The 26,921-nt window shown below is 34.7% G+C and overlaps 1 protein-coding gene across 1 annotated transcript; it reads left to right on the plus strand.

Annotated features, from left to right (window-relative positions):
* Positions 1-159: 159 nt before the first annotated feature.
* On the plus strand, positions 160-26,586 carry ST13 (ST13 Hsp70 interacting protein). Its single transcript, XM_036931373.2, has 12 exons — positions 160-390; positions 5,693-5,750; positions 7,297-7,372; positions 9,117-9,187; positions 13,163-13,229; positions 18,157-18,241; positions 18,369-18,479; positions 20,400-20,502; positions 21,733-21,849; positions 22,920-22,968; positions 25,588-25,721; positions 26,170-26,586. Exons 1-12 carry the CDS (start codon positions 281-283, stop codon positions 26,296-26,298), a joined length of 1,110 nt encoding a protein of 369 aa, XP_036787268.1. The 5' UTR covers positions 160-280; the 3' UTR covers positions 26,299-26,586.
* The last annotated feature ends 335 nt before the right edge of the window (positions 26,587-26,921 follow it).

Below are 26,921 nucleotides of genomic sequence, written 5' to 3' on the forward strand. Positions count from 1 at the left end.
GAATGCGTGCGGGGAGGGGCAGGCAACGGCACAAACAGCCATATTTCTAGAAGATTCTAGTCAGTGCGCAGAGGCAGGGGTAGCGAGAGTAGGAATTAACAGGCGAAGGACCCAGGGTCACGAGACGGTTGGGTGGGCGTGGCCAGCGGGCGGGGAGGTTCTAGTCTGTTCTGCCTCGCGGCAGCCGCCCCCTTCCACACGGTCACGCTGAGCCAGCACCCAGGCCTGGAATTGGGCCGCTGCCTCAGCCGCGTCCCCCGCCCCGCGCCGCCTCCGGACCATGGACCCCCGCAAAGTGAGCGAGCTTCGGGCCTTCGTGAAAATGTGTAAGCAGGACCCGAGCGTTCTGCACACGGAGGAAATGCGCTTCGTGAGGGAGTGGGTGGAGAGGTGAGCCCGGGCCTGAGGACCGTGGGGGCGGTTACAGGGACGGCTGGAGGGGAAGCTGGGCCCGAGCCAGCGCGGGGCGGAGGAGCGGGGAAGCACTGCGGGGAGGCCCGCGCAGTCGCTGCCCCTTTGAGCATCGCTCCTTGTCCAGGAAAGGGAGGCGATTTCCAGGGGCTAATGGAGTATCGGAAAGCTTGGATAGTAAAGAGGCGGGGAGGGCGGCGAGCTCCGTTTCCTGCTCCGTGAACTCTCCAGGGGTGTGTCTTGGGCGAAATACTAAAATAGGCGATTGCGGGGACTTGCGCCCTGTAGACGTGAGGGGGAGGGGTGAAAGCTTCGCTTTTGCTTGGAGTTTTTCTTGAAATCTCTGGTGTCCTGCTTAGGTCGTAGTGACACATGGCAGCTCCTTTACGCACTGTCTTTAAATAGTGCCGTAGTAACTTCTTATTTAAAGAGTTAGTATAAAAGTAACTACTTGGTTACCCTTAAAGTTTTAACGATTCTAACTGCGTGGAATTTGGGGGGAATCATTTGCTATATATACCTCGGTAGAGTCTCTGTCATAACTCCAAACACTTAAAAAAATGTTTTGCGGACTGGCATGTTACTATGATCTATTCTTGTTATCCTGAAATCTAGAGTACTTAGTTATATGCACGTAGTTAATTGAACAAACAGGCATTGCGCCAGATGCTAGGAAACAGTGTAAGTACAGTCTGTTTAGGGATACAGGTGAATACGTGTCGGTATTTACCGTACTGTAGAGATTAGTATTCTGCATATCGGAGTGGATGTGCAATCCCTCGGGAAGAGCATTAGGGAGAAAGGGAACTCTTCCCTAGATATTTTAAAAATCAGTACCACTGGTGGGGATTTTAAAAGAGGTGACGTTACGACAAACTGCGCCTCGTGGTGACAGGTAGCGACAGCGCAATGTGTCTCCCAACAGGTACTACCCTAAACACTAATTTATTTTAGTAATATTTTTATAGGAAACATGAACCCATGATTGCCAAATATTTGAAAGAATAATTCCTTCAAATAAATTTGTTCTAAGGAAGGTAGTTAAACTAACAACATTGTAAATGGTATAATAATTTTTTCCTCTTAAGAAGTTTCTCAGTCATTCCCTGCACCACCCCCAACCAGTTTTCTACAAACTCTGAAGATTTTTGCTAGTGGTGTAAATGTAAAATTTTGAGACCACCTAAAATTAGTTACTGTAGTTAACTATTGTTAACAATAGTTGAAAAGAATACCGTTTTTGCAAATTCCTTGCTTTTCAACAGAACCCACAAGATGTTGTTAGATAATTTTCAGGACTAGGAATTGAGGCCTAGGTTTTAGGCATTTTCTCTATGGAATACCTTGATACTCCAGATGTTTCAGTTAAGATATTTGAATGCTTTTCTCGTGTCTATCTACTCATTAGAGCAAACAGCCTACAAGTGGGTTGTTCCTAAAATTCCAGGTAAAATAGACATATACCACAGGAAGGAGTGAGTAAATACTTAACTGAGTGGATACAATATTCTGTTCTACTCCTAGAGAGTAGGTGACACTGAAAAAAAGTTGAAAAGTATCTAAGAACAATGTAATTTGCACTGGAGTGATGAGGACTGTTTAAAGAACTGCAAGTTAAGTTGTGGAAAATGTCAGGCATTTCCAAAAAGTAACCATGTATCTTACTAACCTATAGGCAATTCTGTTTTTTTTCTTTTGGGTTCCATTTATACTTTACTTGTGGCATCCAAATTTGTTGATTTAAGTATGGGATGAAGAGGTGTGGGCCTTACTCTAAATTTAAACTGAAATACTAGTTTAGAAGCTTTGCAATCTATTTCAGTCTGAATTTACACCTTTTATTTTTGTAGCCTCTGAGGTCTTGAGGTGTATTGAGTCCTCTCTTTTTTTGCCTTAATGTCAACTTTCTTAAAGCAGTCCTGTATTATAGGAGATTGGGCTGAATGTGGAATCATCTGGGTCTGGGCATATTGTCTAGGTCTAATCCTACTAATAGGTTTCCTCATGTTGCAACCATTTTAGAGTTCTATCCATACTAAATTAGTCCTAGATACCAGGCTGAGATGTTGAACAGTCTATTTGCTTATTTGGCATAATTCCACAATTATTTATAGCTTAACATTCTGTTTGAAGCTAATTTATTAGTTTAAAAACCTTTTAAGTTGGACGGGTTAATAAGAAAAAAATTGGGGGCCCAAGTAATGTTTTGTGATATTTTTGTTTTTCTAGAAGGGGAATCTGCCACTATTTTCTTCCATTTAACAACTTTATCTTCGTATCTTGTATGTGTTTTTATTTCATTTTATGGGAATTTAAGATCAAAGGGAGTTATTTTTGTGTTCTAATTTACAGTGTAATGTATGGCAAATGGCTTTTGAGTAAATACTTTAAATGAAATGAGCAAGATTGATATCTACCTTCCAAATTCAGAATGTAGCACCCAATTTTTTGTACATATGCATAAGTAAATATAGCACAAGGCACATTGAATGGTAATCAAAATAAGAAAATTACGAAGTCTTGTGTGATCCCATATGAGGAATCAGCACTGGCCCTACTTAGTAACAAAAGCGTATACTGGTGAAGTCCAGGTTGGAGTTTCTGGCAGTGAATTAACTGGTTTTAAATCTTGGAGGCATTAAGTGAAATTTCTGTACCTAAAAATTGGTGTTACTTTCTAGTAGATGACCAGAATTTGGAATGTGAGAAGCTCTAAATCTAGTTTATAAATAAACCTGCTTGTTTATTCATAAAAAAGCCCCCCATCCAAGCTTTAAACTTCTTAATTTTGGGGGGAACAATTCTAGCTTGCAGAAAAATTGCAAGTACAGTACAAGAAATTTTTCTCCTGTACAGTTTCCAAAATTGTATTTTTTTCAGCAAACAAGGTCAGTCTCTACAACACAAGCATAAAACTCAGGGAACTAATACTTACTGATGAATTGTTACTATCTAATCCTCAGAATTAATATTGCATTTCACTGTCATGTCTTTTAATCTCCCTTAGTCTGAAACAATTCTTCAGTCTTTCCCTGACTTTCATGACCTTGGTGATTTTGAACATTACAGGCCAATTATTTTTCAGAATTTCCTTTAGTTTTGTGTTTGACTCTCCCTTAGGATTAGATTTAGCTTCATACATTTCTTAGTAGGACTATACCACTTCCCATAGTTTTAACGTAGGTTATTCTGTTTAAGACTATGTTTTGATGTTATCCTAAGTATATTCTTGGATGCTATATTTTGAAACTTAGGTAAAAAGTTTAAGAAGCCCTGTGTCTTCATTAAAATTGAAATATAAGAAACTACTGTTTGATGACCATGCTTTTTTGAGAAATAGTTTTTCTGTAGAACAGAATTTCAAAGAATTTTGTTGTGTTTACCTGCCTGTTCCTTATTGTTAAATCATTTTACCTTGCTGAATTGCAAACTAAGAAGTTTTAGGTCATGTGGTTAGTTATTTATTGGCATATGGGAGCCATTTTTCCTTAAGGGTACTGAGGTACTGAGTGACTGAAGATTTTTTTTTTTTGTAACTGTCACATTAAACAGAATGGGAAAAATGCACATTTTTCTTGATTGAATGGTGCTTAATAAGAAATTCCAAATTTTATTTCATTTCCTATTTTACATTTATAGTTTTGTTCACTGAAAGAACATGAATGTAAAAAGGCAAGTCACAGGGTGGGGGAAGGTACTTGAAACACATAAAACTAACAGGGGACTTGAATGCAGAACATGCGAAGAACACCTACAAATAAATGTGATAGACAACCTAATAGAAAGCTGGATGAGAGTTGAACTTCATACAGAAAGTATTGTAATGGCCAATAAATATATGAAAATGAATTCACTACAATTAAATACCACTACATGACTATCAAAATGGCGAAAAATATAAAGATGGATGATAGCTACATGTTGGCCAAGGTGTGGAACAACTGGAATTCTTATATGCTGCTAATAGAGAAAATTGGTTGAACAACTTTGGAAAACCAATCCATTTAAATCCAAGGTAACATGCCTGTGTCCAGAAATGAATGTAAATGTGGTTATAACTAATTATAAATAATAGACACTTTAAAGGTGTTTTGGAGTAGGTTCCTTTCTGTTTTCCAAGGTAATATATTTCCTTGCTTTACTTCAAAGTTAATGGGCTTTTTTTTTTTTTAAGGCAAATTTTAGTAGAGTCTTTGTGATCTCCAGCTGTCAGTATTGTGGAATGCCCTTAATTCATTGAACATCTTAGTCACTGGACTATTGCATGTGGCCCATATGCTTCAGAGTCCGCCCCAAGTGGAGCATAGAGTGCTCATTCTATACGGTCTTTTCTTTTTTTTAATTGTAAGTTATTTGTATGTAATTCATGGTGTTGTCTTGGAATATTTGTGCTCACAAGAGCAAGAGGAAGTACTACTGGGTGAAGTTTAAAGGGAGTAAAGAGAGAATGAATCTAATGTAAGGAGTATGAATATAAGTAAGAAGAATCTTTGTCTGTCCCAGTCAGAAGAAACAAACATTTTGAGTTGTTATACTATGACTCCATAATTTTTTCAGCAGTTGCTTATTTGAGTTTAATTGTGCTATTCTTAGTAAACGCCAAACTCCATGTTTGGATTCAGATATACCTAGTGAATTCTAAACTAACCACTTGTACAAATGATTTTGTCATTTCTCATTTCTCTTTTGGGGGAATGGGCACAGAGAAGCTAATGCACTTGATGCTTGAAGAGCACAGTTTAAACTGGGAATCCATTTACATGCGGTTTTTTTCAGTACATGGAAAGTTTTTCTGGAAATCACAATAATTTGAAAAAACCTTATTGTAAGAATACGGTATATATAATATATATAACATACAAAATACGTGTTGGTGAACTGTTAGTAAGGCTTCTAGTGGTATTAGGCTGTTAGTAGTTAGGTTTTTGGGGAGTCAAAAGTTATACTCATGTTTTTGACTGCCCAGAACTTGGGAGGCACCTAACTCCTCCTGCATTGTTCAAGGGATAAACTGTAATTATGTTTATTAAATAAGCTCATTGAAGCAAGGAAAAGGTTAGATTTTCATTAACCAGTATGCTAAAAAAATAAGTGAATAAACTTTTACAATGAAAAAAATCATCTTGAAGTATTCGAATTAATTGAGTTTATTCTTAAGGGTTGATAACGTAACTTTTTTCCAGCATAAGTCTGTTTTTTTTTTTTCCAGGAAAAGTAAGTGTTGCTTGGCTTAGTGAATTTTAGTTTTCTAAACAAGTATTTTTTTCTCATCTTCCTCAAGCATGGGGGGTAAAATACCACCTGCTACTCATAAAACTAAATCAGAAGAAAATACTAAGGTAAGTTACAAATTTCATTTTTATGTTTAGTGATAAAGTACTATAGTGTTTCCTTGGAGTAGTTTTTAAATGCTGCTCTCAGATTACCACTCCTGATTTCCCCAATATCACTTGGAAAGACGATATTTGTGAAATTTCTATTTGGACATCCAGATTCTCTGGAATCTAATTTAAAACAATTTGGGATTGAATGTATGCTATATGTATGTTACACGTGCACTTGTAAGTAGGAATGGGGAGGCTCTTAAGAATGCTTCTGTCAGAATTCTTACTTCTCCTATTTTCTGCCTTCAATGTCTAAAAGATTTCTTCCCCAAGTTTTCCTATGAGCTACCTTAAAGTGACAAGAAAATTTGCTGTTTTATTATTTAGAACCCTAAACAAGGTTTATCTATTATTTGGATATGAAATTAGAAGTTGTATCTTCGAACAAATGAAATAAGAGAAGTTAAGCAAAAGTCTCAACGTAGTTACTCTTTTTTTTTTAGATATCATTTATCAGAGTTTCGTGGTCTCTGACCCCTAGGTAGGGTATTTTGAAATGTGATAAACATGTGAAGACTGCTCCTGAAGAACATTATTTTTAACCTGTATCTCTACTAAAAAAATTTTGTAGTGACTACATTCTGATTTAGAATTGTGAGTGGTCTTACTCTCACTGTATGCTGAAGCACCTAGCACTTTGCACATCGTAGGTGGTTGATAAATTTTTCTGATACCGTGGGCTTTGATTCCAATTTTTAAAAAATAGAAGAGTAGCCACTTAAACAACTGGTTATATAACAGTTAACACAGTTCAATTCAAATGTTAACACAGTTGAATGAATAGATCTAGGTGGGGTGATGATATATTCTCTAAGATACACATAGAGTTGTTAAATGGAAAAATCAAAGTGCAGTTGTCTTACATACATAGATACTATGTGATATACAGGAAAAGAATGGGATATAGAAGAAACCATACTGATTACTTAGAGGATAGGAATGAAATTGGGTTTTCATTATGTGTACTTTTAAATTCTTAGTGAATTTTTATCATTTGTTTATTATGGTTCCATAATCATCCCTTTCTTGTAATGCCAAACTCAAACCTTTGAAAATGTAAAGATTTAGTAAGTTTGGCAATAAAACATGATCTGAACAGACGTGAAGCTATTTATAATATAGTCTTTGTTCCACTTAGCATGAATGCTCAGACTTTATTTTGTAGAAACGGTAATGTGTTTTGTTATGGAGAGTTGTGGATGGTAGTGACTGTTGAGAGTGTTACATGGTATATGACATATACATTGTATTAGCTTCCTAAATTTCAAACGTTTTCTAAAACTTAACCATCTAAAAGTCTGGGAGGAGGGACTGGACTTACACTTTATTTAAAAAGAGAAATGAAAACAAAACTCAAAACTAGCTTACCAAAACAAGAGAGGGAGCATAACAACTGAAACATAATGTATGTGAACAGTTTATACATAAATCTGTATAGATTTATATACATGTGGGGTGTGTTATGAAATACTGATAGCATTGTTTGCCTTCCCTTTGCTAGGAAGAAAAAACAGATAGTAAGAAGGTGGAGGAAAACATTAAGACAGATGAACCATCAAGTGAGGAAAGTGATCTAGGTGAGGAGATGGTAGTTTGTATTTGATAACCTCTTGATAAGATCTTGTGTTGATTTTCACTAAATTAACTAAATCATTGCTATCTAATAGAAATATGAGCCACATATGAAGCAAAATTTTCTCATAGATGCATTCTTAAAAATAATCCAGTGACATTAACAAATAATACATTTATACTGATAAATCTGAAATACTAACTTGTAAACATGTAATCAATGTGGAGAAATTGAGGTAATTGCCTTTTTTATACTGAGTCTTCAAAATCTGGAGTGCATTTTACACTTACAGCATGTCTCAATGCACATGTTACATTTTTGGTGGAAATACATGTTCAGACTTCATGAAAGTTGTAGTTGAGAAAGTTGAGTCACATACCCAAGTTGTTCTACACATACATAAAAATTTTCCAGTAACTGAGTGGAGTACTAAAAAGTTACTTTCCTTTAATACTTGCATCCATGTTGACAAAGCTGATTTGATTTTAGAAGTATTGGTACCAGGGCCATGAGTTTTTTTGGGTTTTTTTTTCAGGTTGCAAACTGAAAAACTCTTTATAAATTTGGAAGTCTTTTGAGACTATAAATATGTATACCCCAGTTTTTAACTGGGCAGTCTCTTAATTCACAGAATCTGTCTAAAAGCTAAAGAAAAGTCCTTGCAATTTTTTATATTTTATTAATTGATCTTCGGGATTGTTAGAAAAGGCTTGTTGTTGGGCTTAACTGAAGATCATTCACATTTTGTAGAATACCTTTTTAGTCTCATAATTTTCTAACAATTTACCCAACTATAATTCTTTTACCAATTCTTCATCTAAAAGCATTTTTTTGTGTGGATGAATGAAGCTGTTTTATGATTAGACAAAATTATAAGAGCAGTCTCTGTTAAAAATTGGTTAAAATTGTTTTTGTTAGATGTCAATTCTGATTTCAGGTAGCTAGTTTTAACTGTTACAAGGAAACTTCTTAGTAAAGTCACTCTATTGCTAAAATAGTTTCCTAATACTGCCTGTATTTTAAAGTTTTATATAATGTCTTTTGTATATAATTGTATATAATTATATATAGATTGTGTATCTAAAATTTATATAAATTTTTTATATATTTGAATATGTATATATATTTATTTTGTTTTGCTTTGTTGTAGCAAATTACAGTTGTGTGTTACAAAATTTGCAGCATACTTCTTACCAGTCTCTCTCTACTGTTTTGGTTATAGTGCTAGCTTTGAGGTTCATTTTTGCATCAGTGATATGCATTTATTTTAAAATTAAAATTTATCCATACTGTGTTTTTTTAACAAAAATGATTACATTAAAATAGAGTATTTCATGAATTCTATCAAAGCATCACTTTTAGTTTGTGCTATCTTCGTGAAGTATTTTTTTATAACATTACATTGGTGTATAGAACAAAATACTTGAACTGGATGAGTTTGTTGACAGTGAATAAATCAATGGTGTGTCTGTCTGTAAATACATACTAAAAACTGCATTTGCCAACATTCCCACTAGAAGACATGATAAGTAATCTTACATGATGCAGCAATTAAAATGAAGTGCAATGTTATCTAAACAAAGTGTTGAATGGAGATCATCAATTTGAGTAACAGTTAACATAAAGTAAAATATTTAAAATGAGTTAAAATAAAATACTCAGTTTTGGTAGCACTAGCCATAGTTCATTAGTTTTTAATAGCCTCATGTGGCTATTGTGTCATACTGTCATATTCTTAACTTTGGCAGAAATTGACAACGAAGGTGTGATTGAACCAGACACCGATGCCCCTCAAGAAATGGGAGATGAAAGTGTAGAGGTAAGTTCAGTGGCTTATTTTCTGCTTGTTTAGAATGTGAAGGTCCCACCTATTGCAATAATTTTATGACAATTCTTCCAGGGAAAATGCATACTAAATCTTTCTCTGACTTTAAGGCATTTGGGAGAACATTTTATTTTACTACTTAAAATGTTTGTGAAAATTGCCATAATTTTTTATCATACTTTTTAAAAATGTCAAATCTTTATTTTGTGATTTTCCTGATTTCTAGTAAAGTAGAGCATACTTCTAATGTTTATTGATCAGTCACCGGTATTTGTGAAGTCCTGGTCTTATTTTTCTTCTGTGTTGTTTGTCTTTTTCTCACTGCCTATAGTTTATTTTCTATTGTGGGCACTAACAGTTTGTTATCTCTATGGGTTCCACATATTTTCTACTACTTTGTGGCTTGGCTTCATTTTCTTTATGTAAACAAAATCTTTAGTGTAGTTAAATTGATGATAATTTTACATACTGTGCTCTATTACCTCAGATTATAATTGCTGTAGTGGATTTTTTTTACTGATGAAAATTTTTGTTTGCTTTGCACCTTTCATATACCTGTCAACACATTGTGTATTTCTTTTTAATGTTGAGTTTTGAGAGTTCTTCATGTTACAGATATAAAGTCTTTTTCAGATAAGAGGCTTACAGGTATTTTCTCCAGTTTGTAGCTTGTCTTTTCATCCTCCTAATGTTATTTTTTCTACACAATAGTTTTAGTTTTGATGAGGTCCAATTTACTCATTTTTCTTTTATGGCTTGTGTTTATGGTGTGATATCTAAGTATTCTTCCTGGACCCTAATATACTGAAGATGTCCTCATATGTTTTCTTCTGAAAGTTAGCTCATTAATCATAATTTAAAACTTCTCATTAGTTACTGTGATAATAGGCTGGTATGCAGGTCTCCAGTTATGAAAGGCGTGCTCTATAGCAGACTTGCAGACTCTAAGAAGGGACTAGTGGTTACCAAAGGGAAGGGGGGTTAGGGAGGGTGGGCCGGGGGGTGGAGAGAGAAGAGGATTAAGCAGCATTATAATCAGCACTCACAATATAGGTGGGTCACGGGGAAGGTAGTATAGCACGGAGAAGACAAGTAATTAATAGCATCTTACTACGCTGATAGTGATTGCAGTGGGGTGGAGGGGTGGGACTTAATATGGGTGAATGTTGAAACCACAGTGTTGCTCATGTGAAACCTTCATAAGGTTGTATATCAGTGATACCTTAATTAAAAAAAAGGCATGCTGTGTAGTAATGTGATTCTGTGAGGACTCCGACATGAATTTGATTTGATGGTTATGGTTAGTGTGGGTCACCCTTAGTAACTCTTTCCCAGCCCTGTGTCAACACAATTATTGAAGAAATCTTTTCCTCACATGACAAATAAACTGTTTCTATAGATGTGTGGGTGTGTTTTGGTGCTCACTTGTTCTACTTGTCTATAGTTCTTTTCTCTTCATTAATGACATATTTTTTACATAGCTTTATACTAAGGCTTGTTATCTGATAGAGCAAGGCCTCCACCCCCACGTCACGCCCTACGCTGCCCAACGTTTCTGACTGTTCTTGGCCCATTGTTCTCTAAATTTTAGAATCAGGATTGTGACAAGTCCCCCATCCCCCCCACACAAATACACCACCACAAAAAAAAAAAAAATTCTTTTTTCCCCTTCACTGAAATTGCATTAAATCTAAATCAAGTTTGAAGACACATCTGTTAGGATGAGCTACCCGTGAATGTGGTATCTGTCTAATTTTTAGGCCTTTTTTTGATGTTTTTCAATGGCTTAATAACATTCTCTCCATAAAGATCTTGTGTATCTTTAAGAACAAATACAAGTACTTTTTGTTTTTGTTCTCTTTGTAAAAGCAAATTTTTAAAAATTACGCATTTTGTTTGTTGACAGTGCTGTGTCACTTGGCTGTGTCTAGGTTCATAACACTATCCTACTTGGGATTTATTGGGCATCTTAGATTCTAGGATTGTTAACTTTCTTTAGCTCTGGAACATTCTCAACTAGTGTCTTTCAAATGCTGCGTCTTCCTCATTCCACTCGTTCTGGAGACCTAGTTACAGACTTTTTTGTTATCACTTCCATGAATTATGTGTATTGTTCTCAGTCTAATCAGCTGTTCCATTGATGTTTGAATTTGAATGCTTATGTTTTAAATTTTGATACTTTGATTTCTTTTAAAGTCCACTTGATTATATGTCTCTTGCTCCTCTCATTTTCAGAACTTGCTGCTGTTCTCTTAAATGCATTAAATTTTTGTTTTGACTCTTTTGCTGATTTTATTCTTGTTGTTTTTCCTGACTCTTGCTCATTGAGGTACCTTGTTTCCTTGTGGATATTGTGTGTGTATTGATATTTTGACCATGAGTTCTTTGAAACTTCACCTGTGGAAAGTTTTTGAGGTCTGCAGAGGTATAGTTCTCCAAAGGACCACTTTAAATTCTCATCATGGTTTTTTGTTTTTTGTTTTGTTTAATTACACAAGTAATGGTGAATTCCACTGGAAAGGCTGGCTTGTGGTTATGAATTCATGGGAGATATTTTTCACCTCTCTACTTGGCTGTTCTTGTCTTTAGGGGACAGGCGTTTTGTTTACCAGTATAGTTGCAGTATAAGCAGTTGGAGTTGCAGATTTATTTAGGAGTGTATATGACTAGACAACATATAATCTCATCAGAATCTAGGCTTTGTTTTGTGTGTCCTGTACTACTTTCAAAAACATTGCAAAGTAACCATGTTTGATACCTGCCACAAGGGTGAAAACAGATGTAGTACTTGTTTTCCTTTCTGGATTATAAGCCTTCATTTACTCTTGTTCTGAGGATTTCTGCATTCTTAGGTCGAAGATGGTAAAAAAGTGGTTTTTACACTTGTTCAGGGTTTCATATGTACCTACTGTATTGCGATAAACTGAAGTTTTCATCATCTTTTTTTTTTTTTAAGTTGTCTGGTTTTTTGGAATGTCTTAATATCTGGTAAAGTGTGTCTTCCTTTGTTCTTTTAAAAGGTTTTTTTAAAGCTTGTCTACAACTGCTCAAAATTTTTGTTGGAATTGCTTTGAATTTGAGTAACTTGGGGATAGGTTGATGTATTCAAAATAATCTTTCCATGAATGTGGTATATACGTCTTGTGTCCTTTACTAGAGTTTTACTTTTCCCCCCGTGAAAGCCTTCGGTAACCTTGGAATGGTATCTTTTTCTATTTTATAATTGATTTTTGTTTATGTGGAGGAAATCTGGGTTTGTTTTATATGTTGTTCTTGTTTCTGAGAACTTAACAGAAATTGTCTTATTTGATCTAATATCTTGTCAGTTCCATTGGGTTTTCTAGGTCAGTATAAATGAAGATAGGTTGATACTTCCTAATTTTTAAGCCAATCAAATTGTTTTCTGAGTGAATTAGCACTTCCAATAATATTTTACACACTGGTGGTGATAGAATGGATTTTTTTTTCTTTCGTCAAAGAAACTGCTTTCTATTTTTGGTAGGATGTTTGCTGTAAGTTTTTGTTACTAATAACTGTTGTACTGCTGGCTGTATAGATGTATGTTAGAACAAAAGAATGAGATGTTTCTCTTACAGAGTCAAGCCTGAAAGGAACTAGCTTTAGTTACTATTTAATGTGGAGATTGAGTTTTAGTATTTATTTGTGAATAACTAGAAAGGAGTTGGTAAGACAAGGTACAGAACAACCTGCTTAGGTTGGGATAGAGGAAAACAGGTTTCATCTCAGGCAGCGTAGCGAGTGGAATTTATTGTTTCATATGAAAGATTAAAGCTCATCCTGTATAACTGCTTACTCATCAATTATAATTTTATCCTTTTTGTTCCCTGGAGACTAGAGAAGAATAAAAATGGGAGCTGTGACTACCCCATCCTTAAGAAAGTCCAGATTGCTACCTTCTTATCTTTGCTTTCTCTACTACTTCTAAAATGACCTTCAATTTACCCCTAGATAACTGAGGAGATGATGGATCAGGCAAATGATAAAAAAGTGGCTGCCATTGATGCCCTGAATGATGGTGAGTAGTTTTTTTTTGTCTTTGCTACATTTCTGTGGTAGGCTGAATATTCTGTATTGCAGTAACTGTTAAATACTGAGAAAGTGGAAGAGAGGTTAAATTTATTGAGTATTTTATACTAGAGAAGAAAGTCTCCTATTCTTCACACACCCTTTCCTCATTGATAAACTGAATCATTCGGGGATCATCAGTCATTAAGATCCTCAGGGTATGGACAGATCCTGATGTGTGACTCAAAGACTGCTTTTCTGACTATCCTACTGAGAAGAGGCTTTAAAAAGATGAAAGGCTTTCCAAAAAAGTAGTACTGGAACAGTGGCCCTTAGCTTTTTACATAGTAACACCCTTAATAATTGATGTCCATAGGCATAGCACTCTTGTTCTAGTCTCTGCATGTTAGATCATTTTTTAAAAATTCATAGTGGAAGAGTGATGACGGTATCAAATATGTTTAATCAGTTACAATTTATAAGAACAAAATCATTCACTTGAGTACTATGCAGACCCTTCATAGCTGTATGGTAGGGGTGTCACAGTGCCACCATTGAATAGATGGCTGTATAATGATGATGTGCATTTGGGCTTTATCCACAGACTTAGATGATGACTAAATTTAGAATGAGTTCAGAATTGACTGCTGTTCCAGTTAGGCAAGTACATTCACTTCCCTGTTTGTAATTCCACCAACCTTCTTAGTTTAGGTCATTATGTTAATTCTATTGCAGTTTGCCTTAATAGTTCACCTACTTGAGATGTCTTTTTTTTTTTTTTTTGCTTTATGTTCACTGTCCCTAGATTCTTATTTAGAACAGTTTTTTATTATTATACACTCCCTGGCTTGCAACCTATGGCTAATTTTTTGCATACATTTTGAAGGTCTTTGTCATAGCATTAGACCTATTAAGAGTCAGACCCCATATTTTGCCTCCCAGCCTGATGAACCTTCCATTCCAGCCAGATCTCACTGTCCTAGAATGTTTCTTTACTTGTGCTCTGTGCTCCGTACAGCTCTTCTTTACCCGTTTCAGTTTTTAATCTTACCCATCAGTTTATCCCAGCCACTTCTTTTCCTGACCGTTCTTTTTCCACACTGATGTTTTCTTAATTTCCCTACCTCCTATGACTCCTATTTATCCCACATTTATTTTGTGCCTGCTATGTGCCTAGCAGTTTTATTATGTTTTAATGTGCATTATTTCATTAAAACTTCAAACTACTCCCATTTTACAGATTAATGAACATTCTGAGGGCTCAGAGGGATTTTGACTTCCCTGGGATTTAGCTGTACCAACTATCAACTTACTTATTTTTGTCAATTATTTTAGCATATTATCTTGTATATTTTTAATTTTCATACTTGTTGCCTCAGCAAATAGATAATTTAACAAAATGAAAATGAATCTGCTACCACCTAATAAGTCACATTCTGTTTTCCGTATATCTTTCTAAGCTATGATCATGTGTAAATTTAACATAGTTTTAATTTTATAATAGGGACAGGTTTATAGAATATCCCACAGGAATGAAACACTCATATTCTAAGCATTCTAAGCCAGAAATTGTAGGCTCTGGCCCCACCTGGGGTTAGAGAGAGAGGAATACACTTAAAACACTGAACTTATGGAGCCAAAGTTGCTTAGGTTTGAATCTCAGCTCTGGCACTTACCAGCTAGGTAAACTTAGAGAAGTTACTCTCTTTACCTCTGCCTCTGTTTCTTTCTTTGTAAAATAGGGATTATAGTACCTACCTAATAGAGTCATTAAGAATATATGAGTAAATATGTGAATAGTACCAAGCACTATTCATATTAGTAAGGTATTCTTAATAAGTAAAGCCTTAATAAATGTTTCTGGTTCTCACATTATTATTAGTATTTTTATTATGCTTTTTTCAGTTTAGTTAGAATATCAGCTTATTCAATTTGTTTATTCAACAAATGTTTATTGACATTATCATGTACCAGATATGACCTAATCATGTACCAGAAAGTGTTTTAGGTGTTGGATATATATATAGTAGGAAACAAAACAAACCAAGTTCTTTACTTCCTGGAACTCAATATATTACTGGGGAACAAAAATAAATTTATTGATACATACTTATTGCCATTGCAGGCTTTAGATTTGTGGTTACCAAAGGTTCAAGAATAGCTTTCTTACTATCTTAAATTTTGATTATTTCATACAAAAAAATTAATTTATTCTGGTAGCTGGCTATGGCACTATTAAGAAAAATAGAGCTAAGTAAAGGGATAGTCAGTGATGGAAGCTATTATTTTACACAGAGTGATCAGAAAAGCATCTGATGAATTGAAGGGAGCAAGCCAAGTGTAGAAGGGGTTTTGAGACAGAGGGAAGAACAAGTACAGAGACTAACTGGAAGAGCACATGGGATGATTACTTATTCAAGGAATAGCAGAAAGGCCAGTATAGCTGGAGTGCAGTGAATGAAGGGGTAAAAGTGGTAGAGTTGAGGTCAGGGAAGTGGCTGGGAGTAGGAGATGGGTGAGGAGGTCGGATACATAGGTCACAGAAGAACCCCGCAGATCCTGCTGAGGACTTGCGATTTTGTCCTTAAGGGTGATGGGAAGCCCTTGAAGGTATTAGACTAGGAGAGTTTCATAGGAAGTGAATTTGCTTTTGAAAAGGATTATTCTCGCTGCCTTATATAGATCAGATAGATTGTAGGGGCAAATAGTTTTACTTAGTTCATTGGAGGAGTAGAATCGAAAACATGAGTTGATGTGCCAGAGATAAATTAGGAAAACATCTATGAGGGAAAATGGGGGAGCAGGGAGACAGAAGAGTTTGGGAAGGCAGTGATGACATCGTGTAGGTCTTACCCTGTGTTAGAAAGATGGAAGGAAGGTTGTGTAGGAAAAGTCCTAAACTATGGGTGTGTTTCTAAAAAAATGTCTTGGCAAGCCAAAGTTGCCTGTTAGAGGAGTGGCCCATCTCCCAAGAATGAGCCTGCCCTTGTGTCCTTCCTGTATTCAGTCATTAGCTGGGAGCAGATTGTGAGGTGTAGCCTTGAGCACAGAAGATGGGGCTCTCAGTCAGTTAAGCTCTCTGCGACAGATCTCAGGTGCATTTTTGCGACCCACAGAGTGAAAGCAAGAAATCAAGACTCATTTTGTAGTCCAGTACCTAATGATGGTGGTTTCATTAGGGCAAAAGTTCCCAAACAATCTCTGTTGACATTTCCCATACTATCTCTTTTTCACAGCACTCCTAAGGCCAAAAGAAATGCATGGGTTTCATTTGCAGTGTAGTTAGGTCCAAATAATTTAATACGTATCTATGTCCTTACAAGTTAGTGGTTTGAACTAGTTTTTGAACAAGTGTTTGAAAAATAGTACACATAAATTCAAAGAAAATATATTTAATTTCACTCTAAAGTAATCATGTGTATGTTCTAATAAGCTGTGTGTGTATGTTGGGCACTAAGTAGCTTCTCAACTCTTGGGATTAGATTGGACACTGCCCCCTTCATTTCCTGTTCCACATCTGTGTTCCTGCAGTTTTTGCTTTTTATCAGAGCAACTACTAAAACTTTTCAAAGACATCATCAAAAGGAATGTAGTGATCCAGTGCTGAAACCATAAACTATTGAGCCAGTAATTCGTGCAGTGCTAATAAACTATCCTGTGGCCCTTTGGTGCACAGTGTGGACCTTGGAAGATTAGGGTGATTAAGATGAGGAGCAGTGATTCTGGATATGTTTTGGAAATAGAGAAAGAGAAGTTAGTGTTTAGATTAGGGAGTCAATAATGATTCCAAGGTTTGGGGCTTAAGGTACAATAGGAGTTGCCAGACTACACCCTTCTGTTTTTGTAAAAATTTAATAGAACAAAGCCATACCCGTTCATTAATGTATTGTCTGTGGCTGCTTTAACTCTAGAATAGCAGAATTGAATAGTTAAGATTGTTATGGTCTGCAGAGCCTAAAATAATGTATCACCCTTTCCAGAAAAGTTTGCCAACCTCTAAACTAGACTGAATGAATGGAGGAGCAATTTACTTAATTGGGAATACAATGACAGGGAATAGATTTGGGGGTGGGCTAGGAAATAAAGAGTTCAGCTTCGAACATGGTAGGTGTGAGTTGCTTATTAGACATCCAGGTGTAATGACTTGTATTAGACATACCCTATAGTAGCTAATAAGGCTGAATATTTTTGTATATTGTTTCATGAGTTTTGTTAAAGTCCTTTACACATTTACTCTGAGTAAATACATTTTCCAAATTCAGTTATGTCTTTTATTTCAAAATTCTGTGTTTTTCTTCCCCCATGTTTCCTGTGTCCAAAAATCAGACTGTGTGAAAGAACTATTCCAGTTCTACAGTATGTGTTATTTGTTGAGTGACTTTATTGAAGGGACTAATAAACAAAGGAGCTAGCTATAAGATTAGGATATAATAAGTGAACTTAAAATGTGGGTTATGATTTTTCATGAGTTTTAGTTTTGTTGAAATTTTATACTGCTCCTGTAAATGCCAGTGGTAAAATATTTTTCATCAGCTCTGTGGATTTAGTATGGGTATTTTTTCCTATCCTTTTAACTTATTAAAAGAAAATTTAATTAATGAAATAAAATTGATTTTTTTCCTTTAATTTTTTTTTTAATTAAAAAAAATCAGTGAGTCCTAAGAATGTGGTATTCTATTTGTTACGGGGTTATGTATCCCAAAATTGTTCTGTCTTGAGTGATTTACAGTGAAGGTGTGGTAGAGTTTGCTTTAAAGGTTTGCTAAAGTTTTAATGCTCTGTAGGTGCCAGAAATCTCAGTTTTGTATTAATTTAAAAATAGGGTGTTTTTTTTTTTAACTGAATAAAAGAATATGGAAGACTAATTGGGTAAGAGATCAATAATTTTTATTACTGTTTTCTTATCCTGTATTTCTTGATTACTTGTTTCACTTTAGGTGAACTACAGAAAGCCATTGACTTGTTCACAGATGCCATCAAGCTGAATCCTCGCTTGGCCATTCTGTATGCCAAGAGAGCCAGGTGAGAGCTCAGATATCTCCTAGTGAATAATTTCTGTTTGTTTATCTGGATAGAATTGTTTCTGTGGTCATTTCAAAGGTGTTATTGTTTGAAAATAAAACTTACTAATATCACACTTATTTTTTAGTGTCTTCATCAAATTACAGAAGCCAAATGCTGCCATCCGAGACTGTGACAGAGCTATTGAAATAAATCCTGATTCAGCTCAGCCTTACAAGTGGAGAGGGAAAGCACACAGGTAAATAATGGAATTAATTGTTTTCAGAACTCTTTAAGATTAAATCTTTTAATATGCTTTCTAAAAAAAAACTAAAAATGCTAAAGGATTTCAATGTCAAAGTAATACATGCTCAATGTGAAGGATTTAGAGAATATCATGAGCAGATGAGAAAGGAAAATTTCAGTCTTCCCACGCAAAGAAAACCACTGTTAAGTTTTTGACCACATACGGGCAAAATGTAAGGTAAAAGATTTTTCTCAAAAATCCAAGAAAAAAGAGTGGCCTTTTGTCAATGTCCTTAGAAATTTCCTCTTCAGATTTTCTCTTTGTAACTTAACTTTAAACAACCATTGTTGCAGAAGAAGGAATTTACTAGTTTCAGACTACTTCAGTTCACTGTTAGGTGCCTGAAAATCAGAAAAAAGGGAAAATAGATGACTTTAACCCAAATTAGCAATCATTTCTTGGAAGCAAAACTTAATGTTATATGAATGAGTATTTGGTAGCTTGGGGATGAAATGTCCGATGACATTTCCATCTTAGTGTATAGAAAAGGTGCTCACCTTCAACTGTGGGTGGAGGTGAAGATGGATACGCTAGGGACAGCTGTATTAGGTGATGCAGAAAAGTAGCTCTAGTGATTTTTTTTATGAAGACCCATGTCAAAGATTAAGGTGTAAAAGGTTAGAGTAATAATTTATTAATACTCTGTAGGTATCAGAAAGCTCACACATTGTGTTGATCCTCTTGAGACCCCAGTCCAGTAGTCTTTGAGCATTTCTTCACCTTCTTGTGTAAGATAGCATGAGCTTATCTTGTAGTTTGTTTGTCCTGGACTTGGAGTAAATAATTTCTCCATGAGGCCATTGTTCATTTTAATGGAAGTTATATTTAAACTAAAGTTTTGCCACTAAGTGTGTTCACTGCTTCCAGAATATCATTACTTCTGTCATTTCAACAGAATTAGAAAGAACATGTTTAAAACAGTTACTTTAAAGGAAAAAAACTTATGACACTTAAGTTTATACTGATATTTTCAATTAAAATTGAACGTTAAATATTTTCCCTTTTATTACTTTTGACACTTTTCCCCGGAAGTCAGAAATCTTTGTAGCTAATATTTTTACTTATTTGTGTTATCATACAACATATATGAAGTTGTTTCAGAATCATACCTTAAAAATAATATGCCCTGTAAGTAAAGTTTAAAGATTGTTTTTTTGCAGATTTTATTTTCCTTAAACTATATCTCACTTAAGATTTACAGTCAACGTACTATTTTAGATTTCTTGAATTCGTTTTTCCATGTGATCTATGTTCAGTGTGATAAACAGCCTCTTTTTGTTTTTGTTTGTGTCCAGCTTTAGGGTTTATTTAATTTCTGTCCTTTCTGATTTAATTTTCTTCTTTTGCATATGTAAAACATCTCCATGTTTAAAGAGTCAAAACTGAGTTAACGGGGACCCCCAGAGAAGTGTTATTTCCGTTGCTCTTTCTTCTCCATTGTTACCTACTCCACCAAACTTGTTTATGTATACTTCTCTCTCCCTTTTCCAATAAAATGTGCACATATGTATTGTTTACTTACATAGAAGGTAGACTGCTAAATACATATTTTAATTATGGTTTTGATGAGTTGGAAGTTTTGTGACTACATAATTAAAAAAATTTTTTGTGATATTTTTGAAGACAGCAATTTTAAAGATTTTAACTTTTTTTTTAGTAGAAGAGCAACTGTACAGTTACTGCAGTGGAATTTAAGCTGCAAATTTTTAGAGTGGATCATAGTAACTGAATTGGTTCATGAAAATCTGTAGTTCTGTTATTTAACTTAAACCTCTTCTATAACAATCCTTTTTTTTTTAAATAAGAAAGACATCATGCCACATAAGTGAATGTGTATAAAAGGCTCCTAAAATGAGTTTAAATCTGTTTCAGACTTTTGGGCCATTGGGAAGAAGCAGCCCATGATCTTGCCCTTGCCTGTAAACTGGATTATGATGAAGATGCTAGTGCAATGCTGAAAGAAGTTCAGCCGAGGGTATGGGAAAGTCATTACTGTGATACTCTATGGCTCTAGTACTTAGTCCCTGGCAGTAACTTAACCTGCAAAACAGATGCAAAGAAAACAATTTGGAAGGTATAATCTGTAATCACTGAAGTTTGTGCTTGACTCAGGATCTCTGTTTCCATTTCTCATACTCTATAATAGCAAGCTCTATTGCTTTGTTTGCAAACCTCCAGTAGAATTTAACCAGAAAGTTAGAAAGAGAAGAGGAGGCATCAAGTTTACAGCAAAGAAAGTAGAATTTATAAATTGTGACTTAGGATTTGAGTCTGGGCTTTCTATATCTATTGTAGGTGTATGCAATCGCTGTATGTAAAACATGTGGGCCCTGTGGAAGTTATAGCAAGTTTCAACCTTTTTAAAATGATAACACTGGATCTAAAAGCTAGACTATTCTCTTTTAAGATAATTTCTATCTAAACTTGTTAGAATAATTTTGATGTATTTACATGGTAAATTCAGGTATATGGGAAGAGTTATACTGCCAAGAATTTATTCCACAATGTTTTAAGATAGTGGGAATTTTATGAATTTAACTTACTCTCACCCAGACTAGTTTTTCTTCTTTTTTTTCCTCATAACAGTGCTAACTCAGCAAGGTTATTGTTGAGATATTCTAGAACATGAGTTTCTTAAAAAATAATTATAAACAAGTTAAAGTAACAATTGAATATGAGTCTCTTACATCTACTTACTTCTCCAAATAAGTAAGTTCCAAATTTTGACACAGTCTGTGCACTGCTTGCCTGGTGCATATATTTTCTCTCTTAATCCTTATACAAGTTCTGTAAAACTTAAATTTCTCCTCCCCTGCCCCCTCATTTTATCCATGAGGAAACTTAAGTATAGTTAAGACTGTGGCAAATAACTGGTATGTGTGTTCCTAATCTGTCTTTGCATGGCAGTTATCAAGCAAGAATTGTCACAATTTGAAACCTAATGTTCGCCCTTGACTAGTTAATTGTTTGAGATTTATAATACTTCTAACTTCAAATTCCAGCCTCTTTGCTGTATTGCACAGAGGATTTGTTAAAGCTTGAGTTTTGTCAGGATTTTCTCTATGAGGCAAATCTGTCATCATTGAACTATGTGTTGAATTAAACACCTCTTCCCAAAAAAAGTAGTTATTTAACAAAACTTGATTTATGTTGACTCTACTCCGCTTTTAGAGAAAACATTTTTTTGTGGCTCTTTTTTTCCTAGGCTCAGAAAATTGCAGAACATCGGAGAAAGTATGAGCGAAAACGAGAAGAGCGGGAGATCAAAGAGAGAATAGAAAGGGTTAAGAAGGCTCGGGAAGAACATGAGAGAGCCCAGAGGGTAAGTTGTTTCTGTGGCTGAATCACGAAAGGGACATACAGTAAATTGGAGTTTTTAGGATATCATTCTAATTTCTGGCTCCCTGTTTGCCATCCTGTAGGATGATGATACTATTTAAAGGTAGTTTTTCTTCTCTCATGGTCTCCGATTTGTGAGGATATTTTTAGTCTTTAAATTCCTAAGTGACCTTATATTTCACCAGTTCATATTCTTGTTTCTGTCCTGAAATCAGGAATTTTTTCCCTTTGAAGTAACACTGCAGTATTGTTTTCCTGAAGATGTTTGCCCTGATTTGTTTTATGACTCCTCCTGTTCCAACAGTAGATTCATAGCTATTTAAAATTGACTAGCAATTTTTTTATTTGTAGCTACAAAGTCATATAAAACTTAGAAAGGGTATCTATAATTCATTGACAATGTTGTTAACTACTGTTAAGATTTGTCATTTAATGTTTTTAAGCATCATGCTTGATTTTATAGGATTATAGTTTCTAATCTTCAAAAGTGATTTTTACTTTCATGTATCGCTTTGATGACTTCATAATTGATTATGAGGGACGTTTATGTGTATTTCCTTTCATTTTTTTAAGAAAACTGCAAAAACAAATCACTAAATCTCCAGTTGATTCTGGTTGAGTTATGTACGGACAATAAGTTTCTAAAATGAACCTGGGAAGCAAAAATCACAGCAGTCTTAATAATCTAACCGTGTGCTTTCGTTCTGGAATTTTTAAAATATTAAGAATTTCGTTTTCATAAGCATGGACAGATGAATCAGTAATATAAATTGCTTTCCAGGGTTTTAATTTTTTCATCCCCCAAGTAGAAGTAAAACACTACTTGGAATCATTACTAAAAGTAGTGCTCATTGAGAATCCAGTTGGAACTTGTTTGGGGGGTGGGTAGTGTATCCTTCCCTCTGGAACTGCCACTTGAAACTTCCTGTAACTCCTCTAACTAGCTTATTTTACAGCTTTTTCATCATTTGCATGGGTAGACAGCAAACGATTCCTCCCCCATCCCATCATACAATTTATTACTTACTATTTACTTTTTTTTTTTAATTAAAGGAGGAAGAAGCCAGACGACAATCCGGAGCTCAGTATGGCTCTTTTCCAGGTATTTCTAAAGAAAAATTTTAACAGTTAGTATTGTAAACAATTGGAGAATAATCTGATTTGGGGACTCGGAAAATGTCTATTTTATTTAGTACCATTAGTCTCTGGAATACTGAAGTTTCTTTAGAATGTTAGCCTCTGGAAACTTTCATTCTCTTTAAAAGTTTTATGTTAGAGGAAATACAGTATATTGTTTTCCTCACACTTTGAGCAGTATACTTTTTAAAAATAGCTAACATTTATTGAGGCCTGAGCATTGTACTTTATTTAAAGACTGTGAGAATTGATAATGATGTAGTCTTAACATTTCTAAAGTAATTTCTAATTTCTAAGTTTCTAAAATGAGGTACTAGGTAACAGCACTAGCAGTGTTTTGAGTCCAGTGAGAAAATAATACACACTCCTCCCTTTATTGTATCTGTCAAGTGATTATAAAAGACCAGTGAGACAAAGCCTTAAATGATAACAGAGGCCTATGGTGATACAAGGAGAAGAACCATTAAAAAGGCACTCAGAATTTCTAATTTTTGAATCCTTCGTAAATGAGACAGTGTGAAATTTACATAAAGATCAAGAAGAGATTAAGTTCAGAATTCTAATTGGGGAATAATTCTAACAGGGCCTCCAACTGTTTAATAGTAGCCAGCTTTCTCTTAAGGCTTATAGAGTCAATGTACACACCACTTACACTTAATGTGCTACTGGCTAGAACTTGTTGCATGGTCAGAGCTAGAAAATAACAGCTTCTGTTCTTAAGAGTCATATGCCAGGTAACCTACATATATATATATATATTCCATATATATGAAATGATTTGCTGTTTTGAAGAAAATAAATTATGCTTATAGCTTCCTTCCTGCCTAAAATAAAAATAATCTTATGTTAGGTACCTTTGTTTTAGAAAATGACTTACAATGTGGACTAGTACAGATAAATTTTTGGTATGTGGATTTTATTATCTAAGATTTAACAAGCAAACTGGTTAGCTTTTGTTGCCTTGGACTAATAATTTTTTTACGGGTGGAATCTAGTTTTTCAAAGGAGTTGTTTTCAAGCCTTCTTAGGACTCCTTATCTGTGATTGTTAGTTGTTTACAGTCAAGTTAAATTGTTGAGCCAGGTAGAAGTGACTTTGTTTCCCATGTTTCTCCCTAATGGTGGTGTGTGACCCTTGATCTATAGAATGCTACAGATGTTAGTCTGTATTTTGCTTTAGATTTCTCTATACTGGCATAATTCTGATTTCAGAATCTCTGTAGTGGACATAAAAGTTTACTGTAGTGAAAGACAGAATAGGAAATAATTTGGATTTATAATCTAAAAATAGACCTGGGAGACTTAAATCCTTTTTGCTACAGCATTGTTTGCAGTGTAATGAAGAAACACCAAGAGTGCTTGTGAAAAATACAGATCTTCAGTTTCACTGTCAAAAATTGTGATTCTGGGGTAGAGATAAAAATCTACCACTTTTTTATAAGAAGCACTCAATGTAGTTCTTGAATGAATAACTGCTGAAGAATATAGCTTAAAAAAAAACGACTAAACTCTTTTTTTTTTTTATTGAAGGGTAGTTGACACACAGTATTACATTAGTTTCAGGTGTACAACACAGTGATTCAGCATTTATATACATGATAATTCTAGGTACCAGCTATCACCATACCAAGTTGTTATAATATTTTGACTATATTCCTTATGCTATACATTACATCTCGGTTACTTATTTATTTTACAATTGGAAGTGCGTGTATATATATATATGTTTTTTTGTGTGAGGGCATCTCTCATATTTATTGATCAAATGGTTGTTGACAACAATAAAATTCTATATAGGGGGGTCAATGCTCAATGCACAATCATTAATCCACCCCAAGCCTAATTTTCATCAGTCTCCAATCTTTTGAAGCTTAACGAACAAGTTCTTACATGGAGTACATATTCTTACATAGTGAATAAGTTAAATGGTGAACATTACAGGGGCAGTCATCACAGAAGCTTTCGGTTTTGCTCATGCATTATGAGCTATAAACAGTCAGTTCAAATATGAATATTCATTTGATTTTTATACTTGATTTATATGTGGATACCACATTTTCTCTCTTTATTATTATTTTTAATAAAATGCTGAAGTGGTAGGTAGATACAAGATAAAGGTAGAAAACATAGTTTAGTGTTGTAAGAGAGCAAATGTAGATGATACGACTAAACTCTTATGAATTAACTTTAAAGACTGAGAAGATAAAAGAAGACCAAGCTTAACCTATTTGACCTTACTTTTGTAAAAATTCAATTTTGTGATTAATTCCAGGGGACTAGTAGCTTTCTCTTTGCTTTAAGATAAGGTCAGTTTTCTTTCTTAACAGTTTTATTATTAGGAAAAAATGAAACCAGAAGGAAGCAAAGTCTGATTTACAGCCATATATTTTAAGAGAAAATTTTAAGGTAATCGTTGTCTTGTTACAGCCAATTAGGAATGTTCAGATTAATGCGTGTTTAGTGGCACCCTTATTCTTTGTGCATGCAGTTGTGTGTGTGTGGTTTTAAATCAGAAGGAAGTAGTATATATCAGACTACATAGTTATATAGTTAGTGTCTAACAGTTTTTTCATTTATTCTTACAGGTGGCTTTCCTGGGGGAATGCCTGGTAATTTTCCTGGAGGAATTCCTGGAACCGGAGGGGGCATGCCTGGAATGGCAGGAATGCCTGGACTCAATGAAATTCTTAGTGATCCAGAGGTTCTTGCAGCCATGCAGGTAAGGCTTGGAAGAACAAAGTTGAACTTTGTATTAACAAGGCATTTCTTTCATAATCTTATGTGGAGACCAAGGTTACTTTGTTAGCAATGTTTTATTGATCTGAATTACCCAATAGTAATTATAAAGTTGTGACATTCATTTTTTTTTTCATGAGTAGCTTAAGTTTTTAAAAAATAGTTTATAGGAAATACTGTAATTGTTGCTAATTATATCATTGTCCTTTGCATCAATATTATATATGCTTTTTCTCATTATAAAGTCTCATAATTGAGTTTTGACTTTCAAGTGCACATTAATAATATTTATACTTAAAGACTTGTTCATACCCCAGTTATTTGGCCATGACAAAATCATAGGTCTAGACAGAGATAGGATTTAGGATTATAAACTTAGTGGCCCATAGACACTTTTTTAAATATTAAAAAAAAACCATCTTTCTTTGCAGGATCCAGAAGTTATGGTGGCCTTCCAGGATGTGGCCCAGAACCCAGCAAATATGTCAAAATATCAGAGCAACCCAAAGGTTATGAATCTCATCAGTAAATTGTCAGCCAAATTTGGAGGTCAAGCATAATGCCCTTCTGACAAATAAAGCCTTTGCTGAAGGAAAAGCAACCTAGATTGCCTAATGGATGTCGCAATAATACAAAACCAGTGTACCTCTGACCTTCTCATGAAGAAAGCTGGGGTGCTTTGAAGATAATCCTTACCCTTTGCCCCAAATGCAGCTGAAACATTTTACAGTAGTTTGCCATTAGGGTATTGATTCAGATAACGTTTTCCTACTAGGAATTATAAACTTTAAATACTTTCTAAACCTTAAAAATACATAAAACAAATTAAAAGGGTGTGTTAATCCCTGCATTTTTCTTTACTAATCATTTTGGTTTCTTCCTTTGAATTATTTGGGCAAGGAAGATACTTCAGTATGAAGGTTTATTGTTCCGTTTGAGTGAAATAAAGGTTTGTTAGTGGGAAGCAAATACAACATTTAAATAGTTAGAGTTGGATATATGGTTACTGAGGCATTTTGATTTGTTTTTTCAAATGCTTTATTTTTTTTTTAAATGATATATTTAAATAAGTATTGGGACCATCAGTATTGCTGTAGCACCTGGGTAGGGACTGGAAGTACTTGGCAGGCAGCATCAGTCTTAACTAGTTGCAATAACACATACCCTTGTGCCGATGCAGTTA

The sequence above is a fragment of the Manis pentadactyla genome, chromosome 10 (genome assembly GCF_030020395.1).
Source record: "Manis pentadactyla isolate mManPen7 chromosome 10, mManPen7.hap1, whole genome shotgun sequence".
In the NCBI taxonomy this organism is placed as follows: Eukaryota; Metazoa; Chordata; class Mammalia; order Pholidota; family Manidae; genus Manis; species Manis pentadactyla.